This window comes from Sander lucioperca, chromosome 18 (genome assembly GCF_008315115.2).
Source record: "Sander lucioperca isolate FBNREF2018 chromosome 18, SLUC_FBN_1.2, whole genome shotgun sequence".
Taxonomy (NCBI): domain Eukaryota; kingdom Metazoa; phylum Chordata; class Actinopteri; order Perciformes; family Percidae; genus Sander; species Sander lucioperca.
In genome coordinates this window covers 14,091,958-14,114,286 of record NC_050190.1, presented here as the reverse complement: position 1 = coordinate 14,114,286, position 22,329 = coordinate 14,091,958, and the positions used below count along the sequence as shown (strand labels likewise).

Below are 22,329 nucleotides of genomic sequence, written 5' to 3'. Positions count from 1 at the left end.
TCATCTACTCCTCCTGCTTCGCTGGATCTGTCGTACATCATGACCACAAACTTCTCTAAAATCTTCAGGTCGCCATCATCCATTCTTGGAGGGTAGTGGCTAAGCTGGCTGAAGATTTCAGAAGAATTGGTCAGGAGAACAGTGTTTATCTAAGTCCTTGTGAATTGAATTACATTATTTTACATTTAGAAGGTAGGCTACATGCTTTAAACACTTTAAATTAGAACTTCAACATGAATAATTACCTCAGTGTAAGACAAAATGTAAAAACTTACCTCAGACAAAATGTTCCACAGCTGATAAATTATACTTCTTTCAGCGGATTGATAGCTGTCCTCCAGAGTGAACAGAACTGCGTCCATGGCAACGCTCTGCTATGCATGGCAACGGTGTGTTATACTTAGCAACGGTCTTTTATCAACCGCAGAAAGCCATGTAATAAATCCAATGTAACATGCTTTAAAACATTACTTTTTTCAAATATCCCACAAATTCACCTGAAATTCCTTAACATTTCATAATTTTATAATTTACATTCCGCATCATTAGATCTCACCATTAGACTTAACTATTGATATTAGTTTATGATGTTGAATATAGTCTCATTGTAATTCTTGAGGGTAAATATCACCTATTGTGATTTATCATGTTTGATTCAAGAGATGATGGAAAATACATAATTTGGTTATGGCGGAATCCAAAATGGCCACCACAGCTGTCTAAAGGCCTTCATTTATGTTGCATGTGGTATCATTGTAATCGTTGACCATCAAAACATAGGGGTAGACATCATCCTTTATGCAGTTGAATGTTTTGTTCAGGAGATATCATGCAAAATACATAATTTGGCTATGGCGGAAAGTAAAATGGCCACCGCCGCTGACATGACGTTTTTTTGCGATGGCTAATGTACTTTTTTGAAAGAGCACTATCCAGTGAGTAATTGTGCCAATTTTGGTGCTTGTATCCACAAGTGAACGATTTCCATAAAAAAATGGCACTTAGCTGCTCCACTATATCTGTTACGGAACGGCACAGGAGGTGGAACCCAAAAGCAGACGAAAAATACAATAATCAAGATTAAGTGTTTAATGAGTGAAAAATATACAATAATTGTGCTGGTGGCAAAAAGGAGGGTTGCGTCGAGGGAAGCCAGTGGTGAGTGGTGGGTTCAGTGCGCTCTCCAGAGCGTACCCAGTGAAGTGGTGGCGTTGACCATGTGCTAGGCCTCCTCCAGAGTCCAACAAACAATTGAGTTTGAGTCCAATCCTTACAGAGAGAGAGAGGAGCAGGCGGGGTGAGCAAGCAGGCAGGCAGGCAGGCAGGCAGGAGTAGGAGCAAGCAAGGCAGGCTGCAACAAGAGATAAACACAGATAATTCTTTAGCTACACAAGCTAAAACACCAGGAAAACAAATAACACAGGGAGCCAGGAGTGCAACTATACCACACTGGTAGACAGTACAATCTGGCGACGAGTGGATCACAGAGCCAGTCTTAAATACTGCAGGAGGTTGATTAGGGAATGAGCTTCACCTGGTGCCACCTGCCAGTTAAGCCGCGCCCACAGCTCACAGTAATTGGCACAGGAGGGAGGGACATGAGAGAAAACAAACAAAAACACACAGAACAAAAAAGAAGCACGGGCTGCCATGATGACATCATGACAATATCGGTATCAGCAAGTACTGGAGTTTGTGCACCGATCCGATACCAAGCAATTTAGACCTGAAGAAAATCTACTTTAAAGTAGTTTATTTATGATTTTTTTTTCTGTTATAACTGACTGTCAAACTGGTTAATAAAAGAAAGTTCTATGGCAATGAACGCCACGTTTGTGTTTGTTCATGTTTCACAAAGAGTTTAACCTGAGCAAGGCTATACAACAATGATAGCAATCACATCACATTCATACATATACAGCTGTTAAAACATAATGAAATATATGACACACTAGTGTCGGATCAGTACTCGGTATCGGCCGATGGCATCAGACCATCTTTACTGCAGAGTCTGTGGTGGTGCAACAACAGGATCAGGTAGAGCTGATACAATAAGTACTCTACACATTAACACTTTAGCAGTTGAGTGAGCTATTTCTCCATATATATACTGCAGCAACAAATTCTTAATAACCACCGAAGGTCAATATCATGGATGTATTACAAGACCAATATGCTCCGAAGTGGTCAGTAGATACTCCACCAGGGGGTAGTCACAGCTCAACTGATGAGTTACTTGCTATGTCAGGTCTTTCACTCTTTTGACTTGAGGTGGTTTCTTAGAAATCTGACAAATTTCAATCTAATAAAAACACTCAACATAATAAAAGCAGCCATACATTTATATCCTCATTACAAAGTGTGTCTGTGCAGTGTGTCAGTGCCCTGTGTTGGCCTAAAGTGCATCCCTACAGAGGTACATTTTGGCCAGAAAATTTGAATCTATTCTAATAAGATCTTGATTTATCAAGAAATCCTTCACTGCCCTTTTTACTTACACCCTGAAGACATAAATCACCATGCTGCCGGCTGACTACTAATTGGCCATGCTGCATATTTTGAAGCAACATCCACGACCACAGTGCCAATGCCTGAACAGGTACCCAATCATATTTAAATGATCTGCATCCAGGTGTGCAGAGGAAACAAATGTGATCATTTTTAGAAAATGCAAATGAAGATAATACTTCGAAGATGATGTATGCAGATTATTTTAAAATAAAAGTTGAAAAGTTATGAGAATAAGACCAATAGTAGCATACATGAAAACAACAACCCAAAACTATTGCCTTTTAACTTCCTAAGAAACATTTCTATTGTGACATGAGGTCATTCACAGTGCATAATCTTAAACCGATGTAGAAATATGGTCCACCCAAATGTATCATATAATGTCTGAAGCAGTGCTGCAGTGAAATAAGTTTAAAAGGATTGGAGTATTGAATCAAGGCCCTCCTGTAGTATTGGCACATGTCTCAAAGTCTACTTTCTAGTTTTCCATATCAGTGTGTGTTTGTTATTGGTCTAAGGTTGGGTGAAGACTCACAAGGAGACTGGTCACAAATAGTGCAATCAACAAAAGGTACTGTATACTGGTTCACTCATTCCTTGAAAAATCACACAAAAATATGGCAATTCTTATTTATTTGAAATCAGATTTAGATATGTTCCTTAAGCCACATGGCGGCATGCTTAAGGCACCACTGACTGTTCAGATTACAGCATTGGCACAGAAAAGGGTGCAGACAAGCTCTCTTATCAGAAGTAGCCAGCTGCTAATGCACAAAACACATAAACTCAAGCTACTGCTCGTCTGTGGACAGCACACAGGGAGTCACCTCATCAAATGGAGGATGCTATGGGGTGCGAGAGGCACAGAGCTGACTCAGATTTAATCACAGACTGTATGCACCTTATATTAGTTGTGCTATGGTGTGTGTTGCTCCTCCTAAGCTCAGGTAAAGTCAAGTGAGAAAGGGCAAACGCAAAGCTCCAGAGCTAATTTAACAACATTCCTTTTTGCTTAAACTGGGTTTTTTATTTTCAAAGAAAAGCTGTGATTAATGCTTTTCCAATTACATTCTACGTAAGGTTTTTTTAAATTATTAAATTATCTATTACAGGACACTGCTAACTCTTGTGTGTTTGCGTGTCATTCCTTCTTTGAGGATAGATAGTTTTTAAGTTATCGTAATATTCAAATGTTCCGAATAAACCATAATCACATGTTAAATCAATATTTCAATGGCCCTTGGGTGTCACATAGAATTTTTTTTTTTTTTCATTGGCATAATTACATGAATCCCTTCTCACAGAGCTCTGTTCACCACCCAGATCAGTGTGATAAGACCCTCCTAAAGCAGATAAAAGACCTCAGGAAACATCCTCTCTGGACCACCTACAGTATAGTACAATAACATTATCCCCCCATATAAGCCTTAATGCAACCTACAACCACTGTTATCTTTAGAGGCAGGTCCACCCTTTTCCTGCTCTGCAGTCTGAACAAACACAAAGGTTTTAGTAAACTTCAAGAGGGATCACATCCCACAGATTTTCCAAAATGTCAACAACCCCCAAGAGACTTGTTTTGTGTGAACCTAATGAGATTTAGTTTGCTGAATGCGATTTGATGTGGGACAGCAGAACCGTGTAGTTGTGGAAACTGAAATCTATGATCAAACTAGTAATCCTTATTACAGTTTTCAAATGAGTGAGATGAGTAAAATGTCTTAACTGCTTCTCATTTTGTTGGCTCTTCCCACGAAAGAGAGACTTCACCGACTAAATTAATTCTTTAATTAAAGTTCTAGAGTAAAAACCTGTAAGAACTGGACTTTTGACGCAAGTAGTAACGCCTAGTGCAGTACAGAGCCCACTCTGTGTGAGTGACAAGCCCGGCACCACGGCCGCCCACTCACAGACAAGCTGGGTGACTCTTAATTGTGTAACGTTCATTGACGAGTCAGCACAATGCTGCTGAGACCGCGGAGGCGCACTGAGCCGAGCAGAGCAATGAAATGCTCCCATCGAGGAGAACACAGATGGATAGCCTAGTTCAGCCACTCGTTGCCCAGTATCTCGCTATGGGATGCCAATCAAAAGAAAACAACCCAAACGAAAGCGTAACGTCGGAAGAAAAGGGAAAGCACGATGCGTAAGTCAGATAATCTTTTCGTGGTTTTTACTGGAGAGTTTCTGCTGTGGTTTTGGCGAAAATATGCGTATATGATCAACAGTATGTTGATTCTTTCAGTTACCAGAGTTGTGTGTTAGTGACTCTTAAGAAACAGGCGTGTCTTTATTTGTCCTTAAACGGTGCGTAAAACTGAATTGATGCCCCCCAATTATTTTACGCACAGGTTCTTAAATCTGAATTGTTACTTTCTGACCTTCTGCGCTTAAACCGCATATGTGTTGATCAAATTCCTTCTTGTTTACTGGTCACTCAACAGTTTAAACTGGATGTCCGCAATCAACCGGTATTTCCCCAAGTTAAAGGAAGGAAATGAGAACAATGAAGTAAAGTCAAATTACATGGGGGTGGGGATTCAATTTAAACAATGGCTTCAATTCATCATGACAATGACACAGATAATTTCATGTGTAATAATCGGTCTCATAAGAGTATGGTTTGAAACACGTGTACATACACATACCATACATCCTCATAGGCAAATAGAGAAAGGCACACTTCATTACAACAAGCCCTCCTGTCCCTGGCCGTCCTCCCCCTCACTCTTCTTGTGTTGGCGTTTCTCCAGGAGAGTGACTCCAGGATGCAGCTCCAGGTCTAGAGTTTCTCCTCCAGGCCGTCCTCAGAGGTTCCACAAACCCAGCCCGGCCCAAACCGTCCCCAGTAAACCCATGATGTCCCTGGGTCCCCTCACCAAAGGCGGGAGCTGGGAGGAGCTCATCCAGGCCTGTCTGCAATCCTTCGGTAAGTCCATGCTGACCTTTGGCAGGAGTGTTGAGATTGACTTGGTGGAATACTGCAGTGAAGTGTACAGTAGGAGGACAGGTGTTTGTGGTCCATGTTTGTTGTGTAACACTGACATTCTTTGGAGTGTTTTGCTTAAGTTTGACTCGTACTTTACTGCAGCACTCGTCCCTTTTTATTGAGAAACAGTAAGATAATGAGCCTCAGTTTATGTGAGATCACATGCTGTCTGGGAAGTCTGGGTTTTCCCACCACTTTTCCTGGTATTTTTGCTGCAATCCTCCAAACAAGTTTAGGCAGGCCTAAAAGAAAGAAAAGGAGTGGGAAGCTTTGCATTTGAAAGTCAAATGTATTTTGTTAACACAGCTGGATTGATTTGTGTTTAATGTAGAATTTTATGTTTTGAAGATGAAATCAGTCATATTGATGCTTGCCAGTTAGATTTTGTTTTTTGGGCTTTTTTTTGTTTTGGGTGATTTTAAAATATTAAGAAAAACAGTATTTGAATGATGATTGAATGTATTATAATTTCTTATGTTTCTGCAATCGTAAGCTGCACTGTATTTGTCGAATAATGTATTAGTATCAATATTACACTGTACGCAAGATATATAGAAGGTTTTTTTTAATGAAAAAGATCATTCAAGCTATGATCATTGGCTTCATCAAGTTGTTTGGAGTGCTCTCAAAGTTATGGTGATTGCGTCTCTGAAGAGACAAGCTTTCAAATATCCGTTGCCTGGTTACACAAATGGAGCAAGACCAATGCTGAGGTGTTACAATGGGCTGCACATAAAATGACATCCCATAACTACATTTATCTGTGGAGAGGTAAAACCGGGCAGTAATGACTGATGATTTCAGATTCACGAAGGAAACAGAATTAATCAGAAGGAGAAGAGCTAGGAACCCTGTAGTACAGTATCATAGCATGCTCGGAACACTTGCTTAAAACAAGTGATTTCAGTGTCACTCACTATGCAAAATGTGAGACCCACACACACATGCTCAAGATGGTATCTCACTGAGTACAGTGTGTTATTATGACTGGAGTTTTCCTTGAATAGCTTCTCTTGATAAAATGGAGCATAGTCCTGCTCCTCCTGGCCCACATCACAGGCGAACCCCTAAGGTCCACGAGTCCTGCCACCTTTTCAAATGTGAGAGTGCACGTAAGAGCTATTTGAAGGATTACCTTATGGCAGCTTCAAGCCTGGCTGAGCCGAAAGGTCAGCTCCCCTAACAGTGGTCCTCAGATGCTGACCAGCCTTTGAAATGCAGAGCACTATGAGGTGTGGATCAATAGCTGTTGACATCATCACTCTCTCCAGACTACACTGCACGCTCCGAACATGCCCAGTGTCGACCTATACATAATAATAATACATAATTTTTAATACAGTTTATAATTAATTTGTATTTATACAGGTTGTCATTTAAAAAAATATATAATTTATAAAATATGTAAGACATCAAACAATATGATTCCTACAGTGAGAACTTTTCTATTGGCCTGATAGAGAGCCCTCGACCCCTAAAGCCATGGTTCCCAACCTTCTTTGTCAGACGTACCCCCACAGAACTCCTTCATCAACACCACCCATCATGTTCCAAATGTGATTTTACATTGGATTATATTGAACTATTAATGATATAAAAGTGGATATAATAGTGGATGTTTCAATAATTTTCTTTATACAATTGAATTATTCATGTGTGCATTTGTACTATTACTACTTGGAGTGGCAGAAGCTGGATGTTTCAACCATTTATTCATTACTTATAGTAATTTCAATCATTCATCCATTTCTTCTAGCCATTTAAATCATATTGTCCATTACTTTAGGCTAACTATTTCAACTGTTAATCCAATGCTTTTAGCTAACTTATTTGCTCACTTGTTAACTAGTTTGCACGTACTCTTCGTCAAGTGGTGCCCAATATGTGGATATATGTTTTTAAATCAAATCACAAACTTTTATTTTATAAAATTATAAAAGTACCCCTTACTGGAAGTCACTGCTCTAAAGTATAAATTTAAACATAGTCCATAAAGTTAAGGTGAGTCCTGATTATTATGATGAGGTTGCATCTGACTTGGATTCCTCTAAAACAACCAGTCTGATAGGCTCTGTCAAAACAAGGAAAAGCGACACGCAGGTTTGGAGCGGCTGATAAATGTCTAAGATAAACTTAAAAGTGGGCCAGGTGCTGCGTGCCCTTGGCTGTGTTTATTACCATACAGTATCATACAGTTTGAGTGTAGCAGGCGGCAGCTTTCCTAATTTTCCAGTCAGGAACAGACAGTCCAGAGAGGATTTCCTCCTGCAATTAACCCTGCACAGGGAGGGTTAGTGGTTGGAAAGTTGTGAAAAAAAAGATGGAGCAATTGTTTACCTGATGGAGAGTCATGACTTCCTGTTGTGCATTTGCCATAGGTCTGACTTTGGCTAATACACACCTGATAGACAGAGTGTGAAATAAAACACGTGTAAGTTGATAATTTTAGTAAAACAGGCTTGCTGAGTTCTCCACAAAGGTCAAGAAGAAGAAGTGGGTACTGCTTTATATACTGTATGTCTTCACTGCATCAAAGCACTACCAGCCATGTTATTTTAAATGCTAGATATTCTTTCACTTCTCTTTTACTTTCTTATTGACTATACTGGTGAGGTAATTGATATTCACTGGGTTTAGCTGGTGATGGCTGTGTGTTACAAACAGAAACACACCTCATGCAGGATATGAGGGCTGGATTAGTCAGCTGCGGCTGGAGTGGTGAGTTGCTTACAGATAACAAAGATTAGAAAACATGTTGCCATGGCATCTGAGGTATTTCCAAGGTGATATGGTTTAAAAGTGGGTCCACAGACGCCTGATGTCCTTGATGGTGTCAAGGTACTGGTAAAGCCTCAAAGGGAAACAAGCCTCAGCTTCAGAACTCACAAAGCTTTCTTCTTCTTCACACTGTCAGAACAATGTGTTCATTCTCTGAGAAGATGTAAACAACATAAATTGTCCCATGATATATAAATAATATTTTTAAAGACACAATCAAATGCTCTTCCACATTATGTCAATCATTAATTCACTGCACATAGCTGTGGTTTTAAGTTTCGCAGAAGATAAGTGGCGTGTTGCTTCACTTAGGTTGGCACGAAAATGCATTTTCTGCAATTATAGGTCAGACCTGGCATTGTGAGGTTATGTAATATGTTGTACACATGTATGACCTTTTTTTTTATTTTTTATTTTTTTTTAAGTGCTTGACAAAAGAGCTTCTCGCTCTGTGGGTCTCAAGATGTCAGCGTAGCATCAGACAACCAAGATAAGAAAAGGTGGTCCGGAGTCTGTTTCAGAAAGCAGGGTTAGTGAAAACTCTGAGTTTGTTAACCCTGAGATGAGGGAAACTCTGGGTTTTTTGTTTCAGAAAGGGAGGTTAATCAAACCTGAGAGAGAGGGGTAACTCCAGGCCGTTTCAGAAAGAGAGGTAACTTAACTTCAGAGTCAGTTACTATGGTAACTGAGACTGTGAACCTAACCTGGTCAGGAGCAGGTTTTCTTCAAGAAACCTCGAGTTTTTCTCAGTCTCCTCCCTCTGACACAGCGCTCTTTCATTTCCTCATTCATTCATTCAGTCTGTATCAGGCGCATTTTAGAGCAGTGTTGTCATCTGCATGAATAAAAAAACAGGGTTGGTTTATTAACTGTGTTAGGCAGATTAGAAAACATTATTTTCTCTTACATGGCATGTCCTTTTGTCGACGATCCTGTTGATGAAAGAGCTGTATTACTTCGCAGAGAGTTAAACATGCGTCGGAAGGTGATATTGAGGCCCGACTATAGATGTATTTTCATTTCCAGATAACTACCTATTTGAGAGGTATCGTTTTTCTTCACAGTCCATCAGATATGTAGATACCTTATCCGTCCTTATATCACTAACGTCACCCATCGTGGACATTCTTTTACATCCCAGCAGATTCTTTGTGTCGCATTACGTTTTTTGCAAATGCAGAGCTGTCAGAAAAGTGTGCCTCGCTTTTGTAGTGTTCCCTGGACACAAATCAGTGAGAGCCATTAAAAAGAATTAAATTATTATAAATTATAATTCTGTTAATGACATGGTGCTGCAACCTCAGAATGGGATTAATAGTAGCTTACTTTTTCGCCCGCAGGATTGCACCTATATTAAATTATAGGTGTAATACCATTCCAGTTTTCACCAGTAATATTATAGGTTACCTGTGATTAAATATGAAATTAATACACTATATTAGAGCTTACACATTGACTCGAGGAGCAATTTTCTCCCACATCAATTCTCGCTATTTTGCAGCCAGCCGTTGTTGCTTTTTTAACAAAATATATATTCAAACTCGCTGTATGTGCCCATAAGTAGTTCCAGAGGGGTAAAGTATGCCGACTGATTTGTTTGTGGTTGTTGCCATGGTGAATTGTAGTATCATGGCTCCATTCATGCTGCCTTTTTATTGTGGTGCTGCACGCACTTAACTCTGAGTGAACCTACTCTGAGTTGATTGAACCAACTCAAATCAGCTGTTCTTGAACCGAAACTCAGAGTTTCCCATCTCAGGGTAAATCAACTCAGAGATCAGGGTTAGACTCAGAGGGCCCTATCTTGCACCCGGCGCAGCGCAGCACAAAGCCTGACGCAAGTGTCTTTGCTAGTTTAAGACCGACGCAGTTGTCAATTTCCCATCCAGCGCCCACGTCGTTTAAATAGCAAATGCGCCTGCGCCCATCTTTGCGCCCATGGGTGTGCTGGTCTTACAGGGAGGTGTGTTCAGGTGAATTCTTGGCTTATTGCTATCTTGAGACAGCGGGAAGTGATCGTGCCGTTGACCAACAAAAACCTGGTCTAGAGTCAACAGCAAATTAGTAAAATGCGCCTAGGCTTATGCACAGCGTACGCACACAATGGTTGTTACACACACACAGGGAAGCGCAGCAGCACACAAACATGCAAAAGATTACAAATAAAAATATTACGGTGCAAATCCGCCATCATAATAGCGATGCGCCATGGTACAAACGCGCCTGGCTTTTAAAGAGAATGGGAGATGACACTCTGATTGGTTTATTGCATGTTATGCCCAAAACACACCTATGAATTAATGAAGACACTAAGTACAACCCTTTTGAACCATGAGCCCGGCGCATGGACCCTTTTTTCCGCCGTCAAACTAGCAAAAGTGGATTTGGACATGCCCTAAACGCACCTGCGCCATGTGCTTCACGCCGTGCGCTTAAATTGTTAAAATAGGGCCCAGAGTTTGTTAAACCTCCTTCCTGAAACGGGCCCCTGGTCACAAAGGGAGGAAGTGAGATATACACAAGGAAAAAGGAAGCGAAAAGGTAGTGAGACAAGCAAGCCACAGAGTTTCACACAATCAGAGGAAGCCACTACAGTTTTAATGTAAACAGTCACAGGAAAATATGGCTTTAAAACTGAGAAAATGATCATGAAAAAATAAAACAGATGGCCTCCTATACAGTAATATAGTAACACAGATTCCATAGTAAGACCACTAGAGATGCTTATTGAATAATATATTATTCATATCGAAATAATAACCATTTAAATTTGTTGCATGTCTTATTTTTTATTAAACTAGATCGCGGCCACTCTAGACAATGCTTGTGATTTCATCAGCATATCAGAAGTTCCCCAGAAGCGGCTTTTCGTTCTGCTCTGCTACTACGTGCTAGTCTATTTTTGACAGAGCATTTCTCCTCACCGATCAACAAGCGATTCTGCTTCTCCGCTCTTTTCTAATCACATGCAGAGCTGTCTGTCGCACAGTTTCGTTGCACTTGACAGATTCTTTTGTCGCATGACCCTGCAAATGTGGATTAATCCACAGCTGAAAATAGTCCCAAATGAAAGCACTATTTTAACTCCTGTTTGAGTTTGAGTGGCCAGCTGTTTTGGCTAATTATTTAGCCTTTTTATGGGTCCGCGCCGTCGACAGCCTTGGCCAGAGGCATTACGTTTTCGGGGTTGTCCATCCGTCTGTCCCATTCTCGTGAATGCAAAATCTCAGGAACGCCTGGAGGGAATTTCTTTTCTTATTTCTTTCTTGAAACGCCAACTTGGACTCAAGGATGAACTGATTAGACCATGGTGGTCAAAAGCCACGTCACTGTGACCTTACAAATTGCGTTTTTGGACATAACTAAAAAATTCCTACGCTATAATGACAACATTTCAAAAATGCTTTTCTGGCTATATTCAACCCCATAACTCAGGGGAGATTGTGTCCATATTTCACATGTGACAGATTTCACATTTGGTCAGATACTGAATTGGTGACACTAATTTTGGGTGCCCACCTTGAAACTGGGATGATTGGAAAGATCTTTTGGGCTGCTGGGTTGAAAATGTGTGTCTACGCTTTGCCCAAAAATAATTTTTATTTGAAAATGAGCATGAATTTGCGACTGGTTTATTTTAAGTCAAACACATACCTGTATGTGATGTGTCAGACATCACTGATTCTGGTTTGATAAATCTTATCAGATGCCACCTAAACAACGGAAATCTTATGTCACCTCAGATACAACTTGACATGTTGTCTTGCAATAGGCATTGTTTTCTTTACTCTGTAGCAATGAGAGTCAATTCAAGTGTGTGCATTTTGTCTTGCAGACTCAGATGGTGGTGTTTGTGGGAGCAGCCACCTGTTGAACATCACCCTGACCATGCACCGTATCCACATCTCCTCCAGTGATCTGCTGGACAAACTCACCGCTCTATATCCTTCAACAGTCCGTCATAAGGCTATGATCGCTATCTCAACACAGACAGATAAATCAAACAATGCACTGGTCAATTTTGAGAACCAAATGTAACGTGGGATCAGATCACTGGCTCTGTTGTGTGCTGCTTTCCTTTGGTTGTCAACAGCAACGGGCAATCAAGCTTGTACTTGGCTTACAATGCAGCCTGTAGCTGTCAGTGTAAAGCGTGACAGGCAAGTGGCAACTCATGTTTACTCCTGCTGTCAGTTGCTGTAGACCTTTTACATCTATGTCTGTGTAAATCCCCTCCACACTGGGCCCTCTATCCCATGCAGCAGAGTCTATTACCATTGTGTATTTGGTCTCTTTCAAAATGCTTGATTTCGTCTCTTTTTTTCCCCACTTCACACTGAGAAAAAAAGCATGTTTTTTTTTTGTAATTTAGGCTTCCATTCAGGAAACAGCAGTGGCATCACAAAGCCTCTCAGAGGAGCCTACTGGCCCCGGTGAGCAGCCTTGGTGTTAATTACCTCTGCCTCTTTCACATACAGTCCTCTTCAACTGTATATAAACACAGACCCTCTCTTGCTTAAAGAGCCTCCTGTTCACACGAACCCACGTCAGAGCACGCAACGCCGAATGCCCCTCTGCTTTTTTTAACCCTCTCGTTTTCAGCCAAAGACCCAAAAGGATAAATCAAATAAATTCAGTGTGTGGGGTTACGATCAGGGAAGAGACACAGGGGCCATTAACAGCCTTCATCACAGTCTGGTCTTGGGATTGCGTGGGCAGTTCTTCTGCTCCCATGATGCAATTAGCCTTTTATGCACATCACTTCAAGCTGATTTCTGCTAATTGAGAGCTATAGTCTGTTTATAAAAGCTGCTTAAAGATGTGCTTTTGTGTGTACTGTATATGAACTGATAGGGCAGTGTTTTTGTGGTCAACATGTGCAAAATGGAAGACGGAGTGACCATATAAATGAATAATATTCTTATGGGCTGACAACATTGATCAAAACATCTTTAGAGTCCTAACACTAAACAATGCACATTCATCAACAGTTGTTCTACAGTATATGAGGCATTGATTGTCTGTTCTTGTACATTTTGTTATTCACTTACTTCAGTATGCCAGAATGATTCATTCAGTGATGCTCATCAGTCGCCTCCTCCCACATTACCAAATGCCACTTCTGTTCGACTTATACTTTAGTTGCTGTAGTTTTTATTAATGAGTTGTTTGTATGAAAGAAATCCTGCAGTCAAAGTACACATATGTTCATTGTTTACTCAAAACATACCTGTCCCGAACAATGTCGAAGATCAGCAGATTTGCCAACAAGCTATTTTCGCATGAACAAAAGTATCCTGATGTGAATCTAATCTTTAACTTTCAGACAATAAAACCACACTTTGCTCAGGATAATTATCATGATCAGTCAACATCAGCTCCTTAACCAAAGCCCTTACATTTAAAATGGCGCTGGACAATGAGCAGCCAACAGAGTGCCAGAGGATATGCTACCTCATCAGGTCAGTTTAACACACTGGTGCATTGTAAGAGTCTAACTTTAATTGTATGTTTTGTATCAGTCTCATGGTATCATCTCGGACCTCCAGGCATTGGATCCAAGAATTCTGGATGATGTTCCGGTTGCACCACAGCTTGTCCGACAGCCTGGACCAGTTCCGGGAGCTGATCAGTGAGCAGGGACAGGAGCATCTTTGCTCTCTCCTAGAGACCAAATGGATGTAAGTGTTAATCTCTGACCAGCTGGCAACTGAGACATTAGGCCTACACGACACTCAGTTGTTTCTTCACTGATGGAAATTACTGAAATCAGTCATCATCAAGAATGCAGACTTTGAAATGTGAACACTATAACTTTGAGGCTGCGAATGGAGCTTCAAACATTTGTGTTTTCTATATTCCACACTTGACTACTTGGCTACTTGGGCTGCAGCTAACAATTATTTTTTTATCGGTTAATCTGCCCACTATTTCTCAATTAATCAGAAATTCAGGAGTTCAAGTCATAAAATGTCCATCACAGAGCCCAAGGCGATGTCTTCAAATGTCTTGTTTTGTCTGACCAGCAGCCCAAAACCCAAAGATATTCATCATAGACTATAAAAACAGCTGATATTCACATTTGAGAGGTTTGAACCACTGAATTGGTTAAAAAATGATTTTAAATGGAGCTTAACAAATTAATTTACGACTTAAAAAATGTAAATAATTATCAAAGTTGCCAATTCATTTTCTATAAAAGATAAAAGAATAAGAATTTCAGCCCTAATCAAATCCAACACCAACACAACACAACAAAAAAGCTGTAATTTTTCACTTTATGAAGTCATTCTGTCAGTTAACCTTTGCTGATTGTAAATCGTGTTATGTTCAATGGTGTGTTCTAGAAATGAACGGGACTGGTCGTGGAAGGCCAGCCAGAAGATCAAAGCTAACAGCAGTAAAAAGAGGAAGGTTTCTCTTCTTTTTGATCACCTGGAGCCCATTGAGCTGGCAGAGCATCTTACCTTCCTGGAATTCAAGTCTTTCTGCAGGATATCAGTGAGTGTACACACTAAAAGACTATTCCAGTGTGTGTGTGTGTGTGTGTGTGTGTGTGTGTGTATATATATATATATATATATATATATATATATATATATATATATATATACACATTGATGATTTGTTTATATGACATGCATCTCTGTGAAATGAAAACCATTAGGTATTTCCTCTCCACGGGAAATGCCTCGCAGTTTCCGTGCAGCAATTTATGCTCCTCTCTCTGCTCTCTGTGCCAGTTTGTAGACTATCAGAATTACATTCGAAGCTGCTGCATGAAGGACATCCCCGTGATGGAGCGTTCCATTGCCCTGTGTAATGGTATCTCCCAGTGGGTTCAGCTGATGGTGCTGAGCAGGCCGACCGCTCAGCTGAGAGCTGAGGTTTTCACAAAGTTTATCCATGTGGCACAGGTAGTGGTTTAATCAACCCCTCACTACTGCTCTTACACTTTCTGTTCCTGATTTAGTTGGAAAAAAATAATTATTTTTGACACATTTCCTCTTTGCTTGCATCAACGTGCTATTGTTCACACACTTTATCTAACTAATGACAGTCTATTGTCACACTCTGAACAACACTATACACTAGATGCAACATCATTTGCAGTTGCATAATGCATACTCACAGAGAGCTGGTAATAGATTCTCAAGAGCTCTGCTGCAGGCTTTTTCGCATAACCAAAGATTTTACCAAAAGAAAAATATTAACTGTAGCAAGCTAATGGAGTCATTAAGTTGAACACACTTAGACACAGAGGAGTTTGTGGAAGTGGAAAAGAGAGAAGTGTGTGTAGTCGCTGATCAGATCTTGCATGCTAAAACCAATCCAATGTGAAGCTGCATGCAGCATACTGAGAAGCAATGCGCTGACTTCAGGGAGCCGTTAGGCAGGCTTGTACTCTGATGGACCTCTTGCACTGTTACACTAATGCAACAGTCTGCTGCTGCTCACGGCTGTCAACCTAAAAAACCACAAGGGTGTGGAAACGAATTTCACACCATAATGCTCCAGTGCCAGCACGAATTAGAGATCTAAAAAGAGAGGGAAAAGCACTTCCAAAAAAGAGTGAGATATCAGAGCGCAGGAAGAAAAAGCCGACAATTTAAGTGGCTTATGTAACTGCAGTGTTGTGGATTATATAACCAAGGCTACCTGGAACAAGTTTAATTGCGTGCGTGTTTACATGTGTGTGCATGGATGTACTGATATGTGTGCTTTTTGTGTGCGTCCACCAGAGTCTACATCTTATGCACAATTACAACACACTAATGGCAGTGGTGGGAGGGCTTTGTCACAGCTCGATTTCCAGACTGAAGGACACCACCTCACTTGTACCCAGTGAAGTCACCAAGGTAAATTACATCTATCATCATAAGAGCGAGCTGATGATGGAGCCAAACCAAAACATCCTCACTAAAAAATTGTTTTCACTCCCTAGGTACTGAACGAGATGACAGACCTGCTGTCCTCTTGCAGAAACTATGACAACTATAGACAAGCTTACAACAGGTGTACAGGTTTTAAAATCCCTATCATGGGGGTCCACCTCAAAGATCTGATTTCTGTTAATGAGGCCATGTCAGACTATGTGGAGGACAACAAGGTGAATGTCCAGAAGCTTCAGGCACTCTACAGCCACATTAATGAGCTGATCCAGCTCCAGCAAATCCCTCCTAGGCTGGACGCTAACAAGGACCTGGTCCATCTGCTGACGGTAGTGCAACTTTACTTTAGATTATTTTCATTTCAATTGTTATGTAGCTTCTGCTTCATGTGATTCACTAGATTGTATTGAATACAAGCCAGATGCAAATGAGCCTGTTACAGCATGTGGATTGTCCGCGCTTGTGTGGGTGTGATGAGAGTTTATGATCTATGAGTGTGTGGGTGACAAACTGAGTGTGAATGAGTGAGTTCAGATTGATCTATTGTTGTGTTATCTGTGTGTGGTGCTTTAAATGTACTTGAGCGACAGAATGCCCATGAAGAGATAATAGTTACCCTGTGACCTAATATTGCCCTCATCAAAACATGTTTCAAGGAGAAAGATATAGCTATACAGAGAGGTCTTAGAGAGAAGACACACCAGCCCGATAATCAGGCGTCGGGCCGTCTGGCGAGGTCCGTGACTCGAGTCTGTTTGGTGTGTCTCGTGCCGTCGGCCGTCCGAGGAGCCGTCGGCCTTCATTTGGGCCGACCCGACATGTTCAGTCGGAGACAGGGCAGTCGGGACTCACCCAGAAATGGGGAGCGGATGAGCCGCTCAAAATCTGACGAAAATCTTTTAAACTGACCTTTGTCAATCTGAAATGAAGACAGATTCAGCAACTGCATGGCCTATTTCTCGCTTAAAATGTTTTCAGAAACAAGTTTCGGTGAACTATTTTAGTACAATATGAGATCGTATTCTGAACAAGCCGCCATGACAGTCTGGCTGTGAATTTCCAGAGAAAAAAGAACCACGTGACGCGTTCGTCCAATCAGCTGCCGGTTTTCATTTTCTGGGAAATAATCAGACTGTTAATGGAAACAATACAGAGCAGCGCCGCCTGCTGCTATGGAGACGTATTACATTTCGCGCACGCGCAGAGCGTAAGCGCAAGTCGGCGTCGCCTCAGTGTGTTCTAAGGCATTTTTTGGACCTCGGGGACCCGACTGATCAGTCCGACTGCCTTTTCTGCCGACGGTCGGCCCGTCTGGTTGGTGTGTCAGGGCCCTAACTCTTTCTGTTTACCTCCCATGTGTTAACATGTGTTTTCTCCTTCACTACAGCTGTCCTTGGACCTTTACTACACTGAGGATGAGATCTATGAACTGTCATACACCAGAGAACCCAAGAACTGTAAAGCACTTGTGAGTGATAGAAGCAGAGACACTTTAAGTTAACAACTGTTTTCCGGTCTAGAGTTGGATAAAAAGATTGGTGCCACTTTCACTTCTTTTGTATGCTAAATATGAAGCTACAGCCGGTTAGCTTAGCTCAAAGAATGTCAACTTGCCTGTCAACTAGCTAAGACAAATACAAGTATTAAAGCAAAAGCTGAGTAATACTCAAAGGAATAGCAGTGGGTTAGTTTGAAAACAGGGAAACAGCTAGCCTGTCTCTATCCACAGGTAACAAAATCCACCTAACAGCTCTCTAAGGTTCACTAATTAACATGAAATATTTCTAGGATGTACCTTTGGACAGAGCAAGGCTAGCTGTTTCCCCTGTTTTCCATTATTTATGCTACACTAAGCTAACCGGCTGCTTGCTCCAGCTACATATTTACAAGCATGAGAGAGGTATTAATCTTCTCATCTAACTCTGCAATAAAGCGAATAAGCATATTTCCTAAAATGTTGAAATACATTAATGTCCGTCTAAGCATTAAAAAAAGAATAATTTGCCAGTAGTGCTTCTGCTTCTGAAGACTGTTCATAGACTTAGTGTTACAGTTAGTTTAACAGAATTGCCCAGATAATATTTTACACTTATTATCTAATTCATTTTCTATCAGCCAGCCACGCCCTCTAGACCTCCAGTTGTTGTGGACTGGGCACCAGGAGTGGCTCCTAAACCTGACCCCCGAACTATCAGCAAACATGTGCAGAGAATGGTGGACGTAAGTGTTTCATTTTTCAAGTGTAGCCTCCACATTGCTACTCAGTAATGCTGTTTTATAACCCTAATTATTTATTGTAACTATTCTTCTGGATGCTGCCATTTTGACAGCCTGCTATTATCAGCTATTGTGCACTAATAGTCAAGCAACAATGGTGTTTCCCTTTTGTCTTTCACAGTCTGTGTTTAAGAACTACGATCACGACGAGAACGGCTTCATTTCTCAAGTGGAATTTGAGAAAATTGCTGCTAGCTTTCCGTTTTCCTTCTGTGTCATGGACAAAGAGAAGTGAGTTTGTTTGACAGGTCACACACATGCTCTGAGCTCATTTGTGACTTCAGAGGAGAGGAAGAAAAAGTGGTATTTGTGGTGATGAGAGTAGCAACAGGAAACATAAAATAGCTGCAGAACGAACCATAAGTCCCCACCATTAAATATTAACTGTTTTATTTCTCGTGCACGTCCAGTGGTAAATGACAACCACAGAGGAGCATGTGATTCCTCATTTAGATCTAAACATGAAAACCACAATAGCTGATGGTACTGTTTTCACATTACACAATCACAAAGTGGTATGGTGTTTAACACGTGTGGCAGAAGAGGGTGCAGTCATAAATAAATCAGGTCCAACATTAAAGTATGAAGGTATGATCTGAAAATGTCTGTCAAAATGTTTATACCCCCTTCACCATTCTGTATCATTATCAGCTCTATTTCCTTTGTTAAATGATACTGTGTATGTGTTGTTTTTGTTTAGGGAAGGCCTCATCAGCAGAGAGGAGATCACAGCCTATTTCATGCGGGCCAGTGTCATCTGCTCCAAACTGGGTCTTGGTTTTGTCCACAACTTCCAGGAGACCACTTACATGAAACCCACCTTCTGTGATAACTGCTCAGGATTTGTAAGTCACAACATAAAGTTAATTTATTATAAAATATATGAACTGCTTTTCTGCTATGTCATAAACATTCTCCAACAATATATAATCTTGTTAGTTTTGCTTTTGCTTCAGTGATGTGAAAACAGTTGTGTTTTTCTCCATATTCTCCTTCACAGTTGTGGGGTGTCATCAAGCAAGGCTACAGATGCAAAGGTGATTTACTGCACTCTATCTTGTGCAACATAAGCATGTCTATCTTTAGCCAAATGTCAGTCAGTATCATGCTTACAAAATGAGGAGAGGTACACACGGTGTCTTGTGGGGAGCAGGTAAAGTGAAGTTATCTTAGGACGGTGTTGTGTGGTTTTCTGTGTTGCACACAGCTAGCTGAACCTTGCAGCACATGAAAAAAGATGCAGCCAGAACCACAGTTTTCCCCCTCCCCCATCCCTCAAAAGATCTGAGAGCTATTTGTTTGCCTGACACTAAGCATGCAAAGGCCTGAAAGTTGCATTTGCAGTAGAGATAGTGTTCAAAGAAAAGTCAGTAAAAGGCAGTATGTAGATGTTAGACCAACGCTAGTTCTTGTTTTTACATGTTGTGCATTATTTTTGACTGGCGCAGACTGCGGAATGAACTGCCACAGGCTGTGCAAGGACCAGGTGGCATTTGAGTGCAAGAAGAACGCCAAAGTGACCAACGCCAACGACAGTCCGACACTGAGCTCCACGCCTGTCACCATGGGTACCTCAGAGGGTGGGTTTGGGCAAAGGGGTTCATTACCAGCATAAAGGGTCCCATTGACACACACACACACACACACACACACACACACACACACACACACACACACACACACACACACACACACACACACACACACACACACACACACACACACACACACACACACACAGTATGAAGACAATAACATGGGTGTAACATGGCAGCAATCAGAAAGTCCCTATGACAGGTGCCAGATACTTTTTATGGCACATGTTCATCAAGTAAGCAGTGCTATTTCCTGTAATCACTGCCTGCCACACAGTACAGAAAACAAGAAAAGTCAGAATTTACATGATTTCACTTTAGTTTGCTGCAGCTTAAATAAGACAAGTCTAGAGCACAGTGTCTGTTGTTGGGGTGATTTCCCTCCAGCTGTCATTAGGAACTGTTTCACTTACAGTAAATCTGAAGCTACCCACCTGCCATGAGAAAGCTACTACATTCAGAACTTTCGATTTTACTTAGTATGGATTGACACATCTTGAAAACACGGGGGCTATATTAACTCAGCCCCTCTTCAAATGAGTCTTTGTGACGTGCTATTTTGTCATATGGTTTATTTGTTTTGAAATTGAAGATTTGAATTGAGTCTTTTTGTTTTGTGGCTGTTGATTGCTTAGATCAGAAGACATCTTAGAAGACATGATTGTGATAAAAAGTGGAGACAATCTTTAACAATATGCATTTTCCATTTGTCTCATTTGAAATAATTACTGATAATGCCCCAATCTCCAGGTTCAGAAGAATGTCCTTTCCCATACCCACCAGATGACAGTAAAGACTGGAGCCCAGACTCCCCAGTCACCTCCTATTCAAGGCCTCAGAGAGTACATTGTGGCACCCAGACCGAGGGACCCCAACTTTCCGCTGCAGCCCCTGAGTCCAGCCGCCTTCAGCCTTCTCTGCTGGTCCCAGCAGCACCCACCCTTACCTCATGTCCCAGCCCGGTGCCACAGAGAAAACAGCGACACTGTGCCAAGTGGGAAAACAGAGCGTCTGTTGCGCAAAAGCCTAAAGAGCCAGAAGAGGAGAACAAACCCACCCATGAATCTCTAAAATCAGTGAGTGTGAAAATAAATCTTTCCTACTAACAAATGCACAGTATTTAAATGTACCACAGTTGCTGTACATCATACACATCTTTTGCATCTTTCCCAGGACAACCAGAAGCTCCATAGAGCCAATGAGACACTACGTAGGAAGCTGAAGGAGGCAGAGCGGGAGGTGGAGATGCTAAAGACACTGCTCAAAAGGCACACTCTCCACCCTGTGGAGGAAGACTCCTCCTCCTAGACACATACACACACTGGACCTCCTCTAGGGAGACTGGTGCTGCCCCCCTATGGCGGCATGTATAAATCTGGATCCAATGTTTAAGTTATTGGTCATAAACAGTGCAAGTATTTTACCAGTTTAACGACCCAGGCAATTTGGTATAAAGCAGGATACAATGCACCAAGCAGGTGAAGGTGTTTTAATGCTAATGGTACACAGTCAATCAAAAAAAGCCGATCAGTATGTCACCAATAATGAGGTTAAAGAGACATTTTTTAGATGAACCCAGCTACAGTACATACAGAAATTACAGTAAAAATACTGTAGTGTTATATCTGAAGAAGTTTCAAGTGAGCAGAAGGTATTGTACAGTTCACAGAAGAATGAAAATCGTTGCAATGCGCATTTCTCACTTTCGTCAGTGAACCATTAAGAATGGTTGGAGTTGGAATGAAGGCAGTATTTTAGAGTGGAAATAGGGCAGAATTTGTTTGATCAATTGTTGATCAATAATGAGACTAGATATTTATGTTAAATATAAAATGGAGATCAGAGGAAAACAAGAATTGTGTATATCACAGGTGCATCATTATTATTATTATTATTATTATTATTATTACAATATAATTATTATTATTGATAAAGGGGCTGTACTTGAAATACTGAAAAAACTGCAGGCTGGGATTGCCTTCACACAGCTCTCATGGACTGTTCCCCAATATGTGAAATACCCGAACCGTCGACGAAACAAAGAACATAGAAGCTCAAATTCCAACACAAACAGAGGGAGTGTGACTTCATTCTCTGCTTAAAGGTCCTAACACACTAATCTGATAATCGGCTGTCGGACAGTGGGGCAGAATGAGCGTGACTAGAGTCTCTCAAAATCTGACGAAAATCTTTTAAACTGACCTTTGTCAATCTGAAATGAAGACAGATTCAGCAACTGCATGGCCTATTTCTCACTTAAAATGTTTTCAGAAACACGTTTCGGTGA

At 41.1% G+C, this 22,329-nt stretch overlaps 1 protein-coding gene and 1 long non-coding RNA gene across 3 annotated transcripts; one reads left to right on the top strand and one right to left on the bottom strand.

The window, feature by feature from the left end:
* The first annotated feature begins 4,083 nt into the window (after positions 1-4,083).
* LOC116035739 (RAS guanyl-releasing protein 1-like) lies at positions 4,084-22,104 on the top strand. 2 transcript variants are annotated; one of them, XM_031279036.2, is made up of 17 exons: positions 4,084-4,657; positions 5,265-5,440; positions 12,114-12,219; positions 13,678-13,740; positions 13,828-13,959; positions 14,626-14,779; positions 15,022-15,195; positions 16,021-16,137; positions 16,224-16,499; positions 17,558-17,638; positions 18,286-18,390; positions 18,569-18,678; positions 19,148-19,292; positions 19,448-19,484; positions 19,896-20,027; positions 20,793-21,118; positions 21,216-22,104. In XM_031279036.2, exons 1-17 carry the CDS (start codon positions 4,521-4,523, stop codon positions 21,348-21,350), a joined length of 2,406 nt encoding a protein of 801 aa, XP_031134896.1. In that variant the 5' UTR covers positions 4,084-4,520; the 3' UTR covers positions 21,351-22,104. The 2 variants fall into 2 exon arrangements, with proteins under 2 accessions (XP_031134896.1, XP_031134897.1); XM_031279037.2 differs by having other exon boundaries at positions 4,085-4,657; positions 19,896-20,015.
* Positions 13,444-13,677, bottom strand: LOC116035740. The gene is made up of 2 exons (XR_004101441.2): positions 13,607-13,677; positions 13,444-13,575 (listed from the first exon to the last, which is right to left on the bottom strand). It is a non-coding gene; the product is annotated as an uncharacterized LOC116035740 (long non-coding RNA).
* Positions 22,105-22,329: the final 225 nt, after the last annotated feature.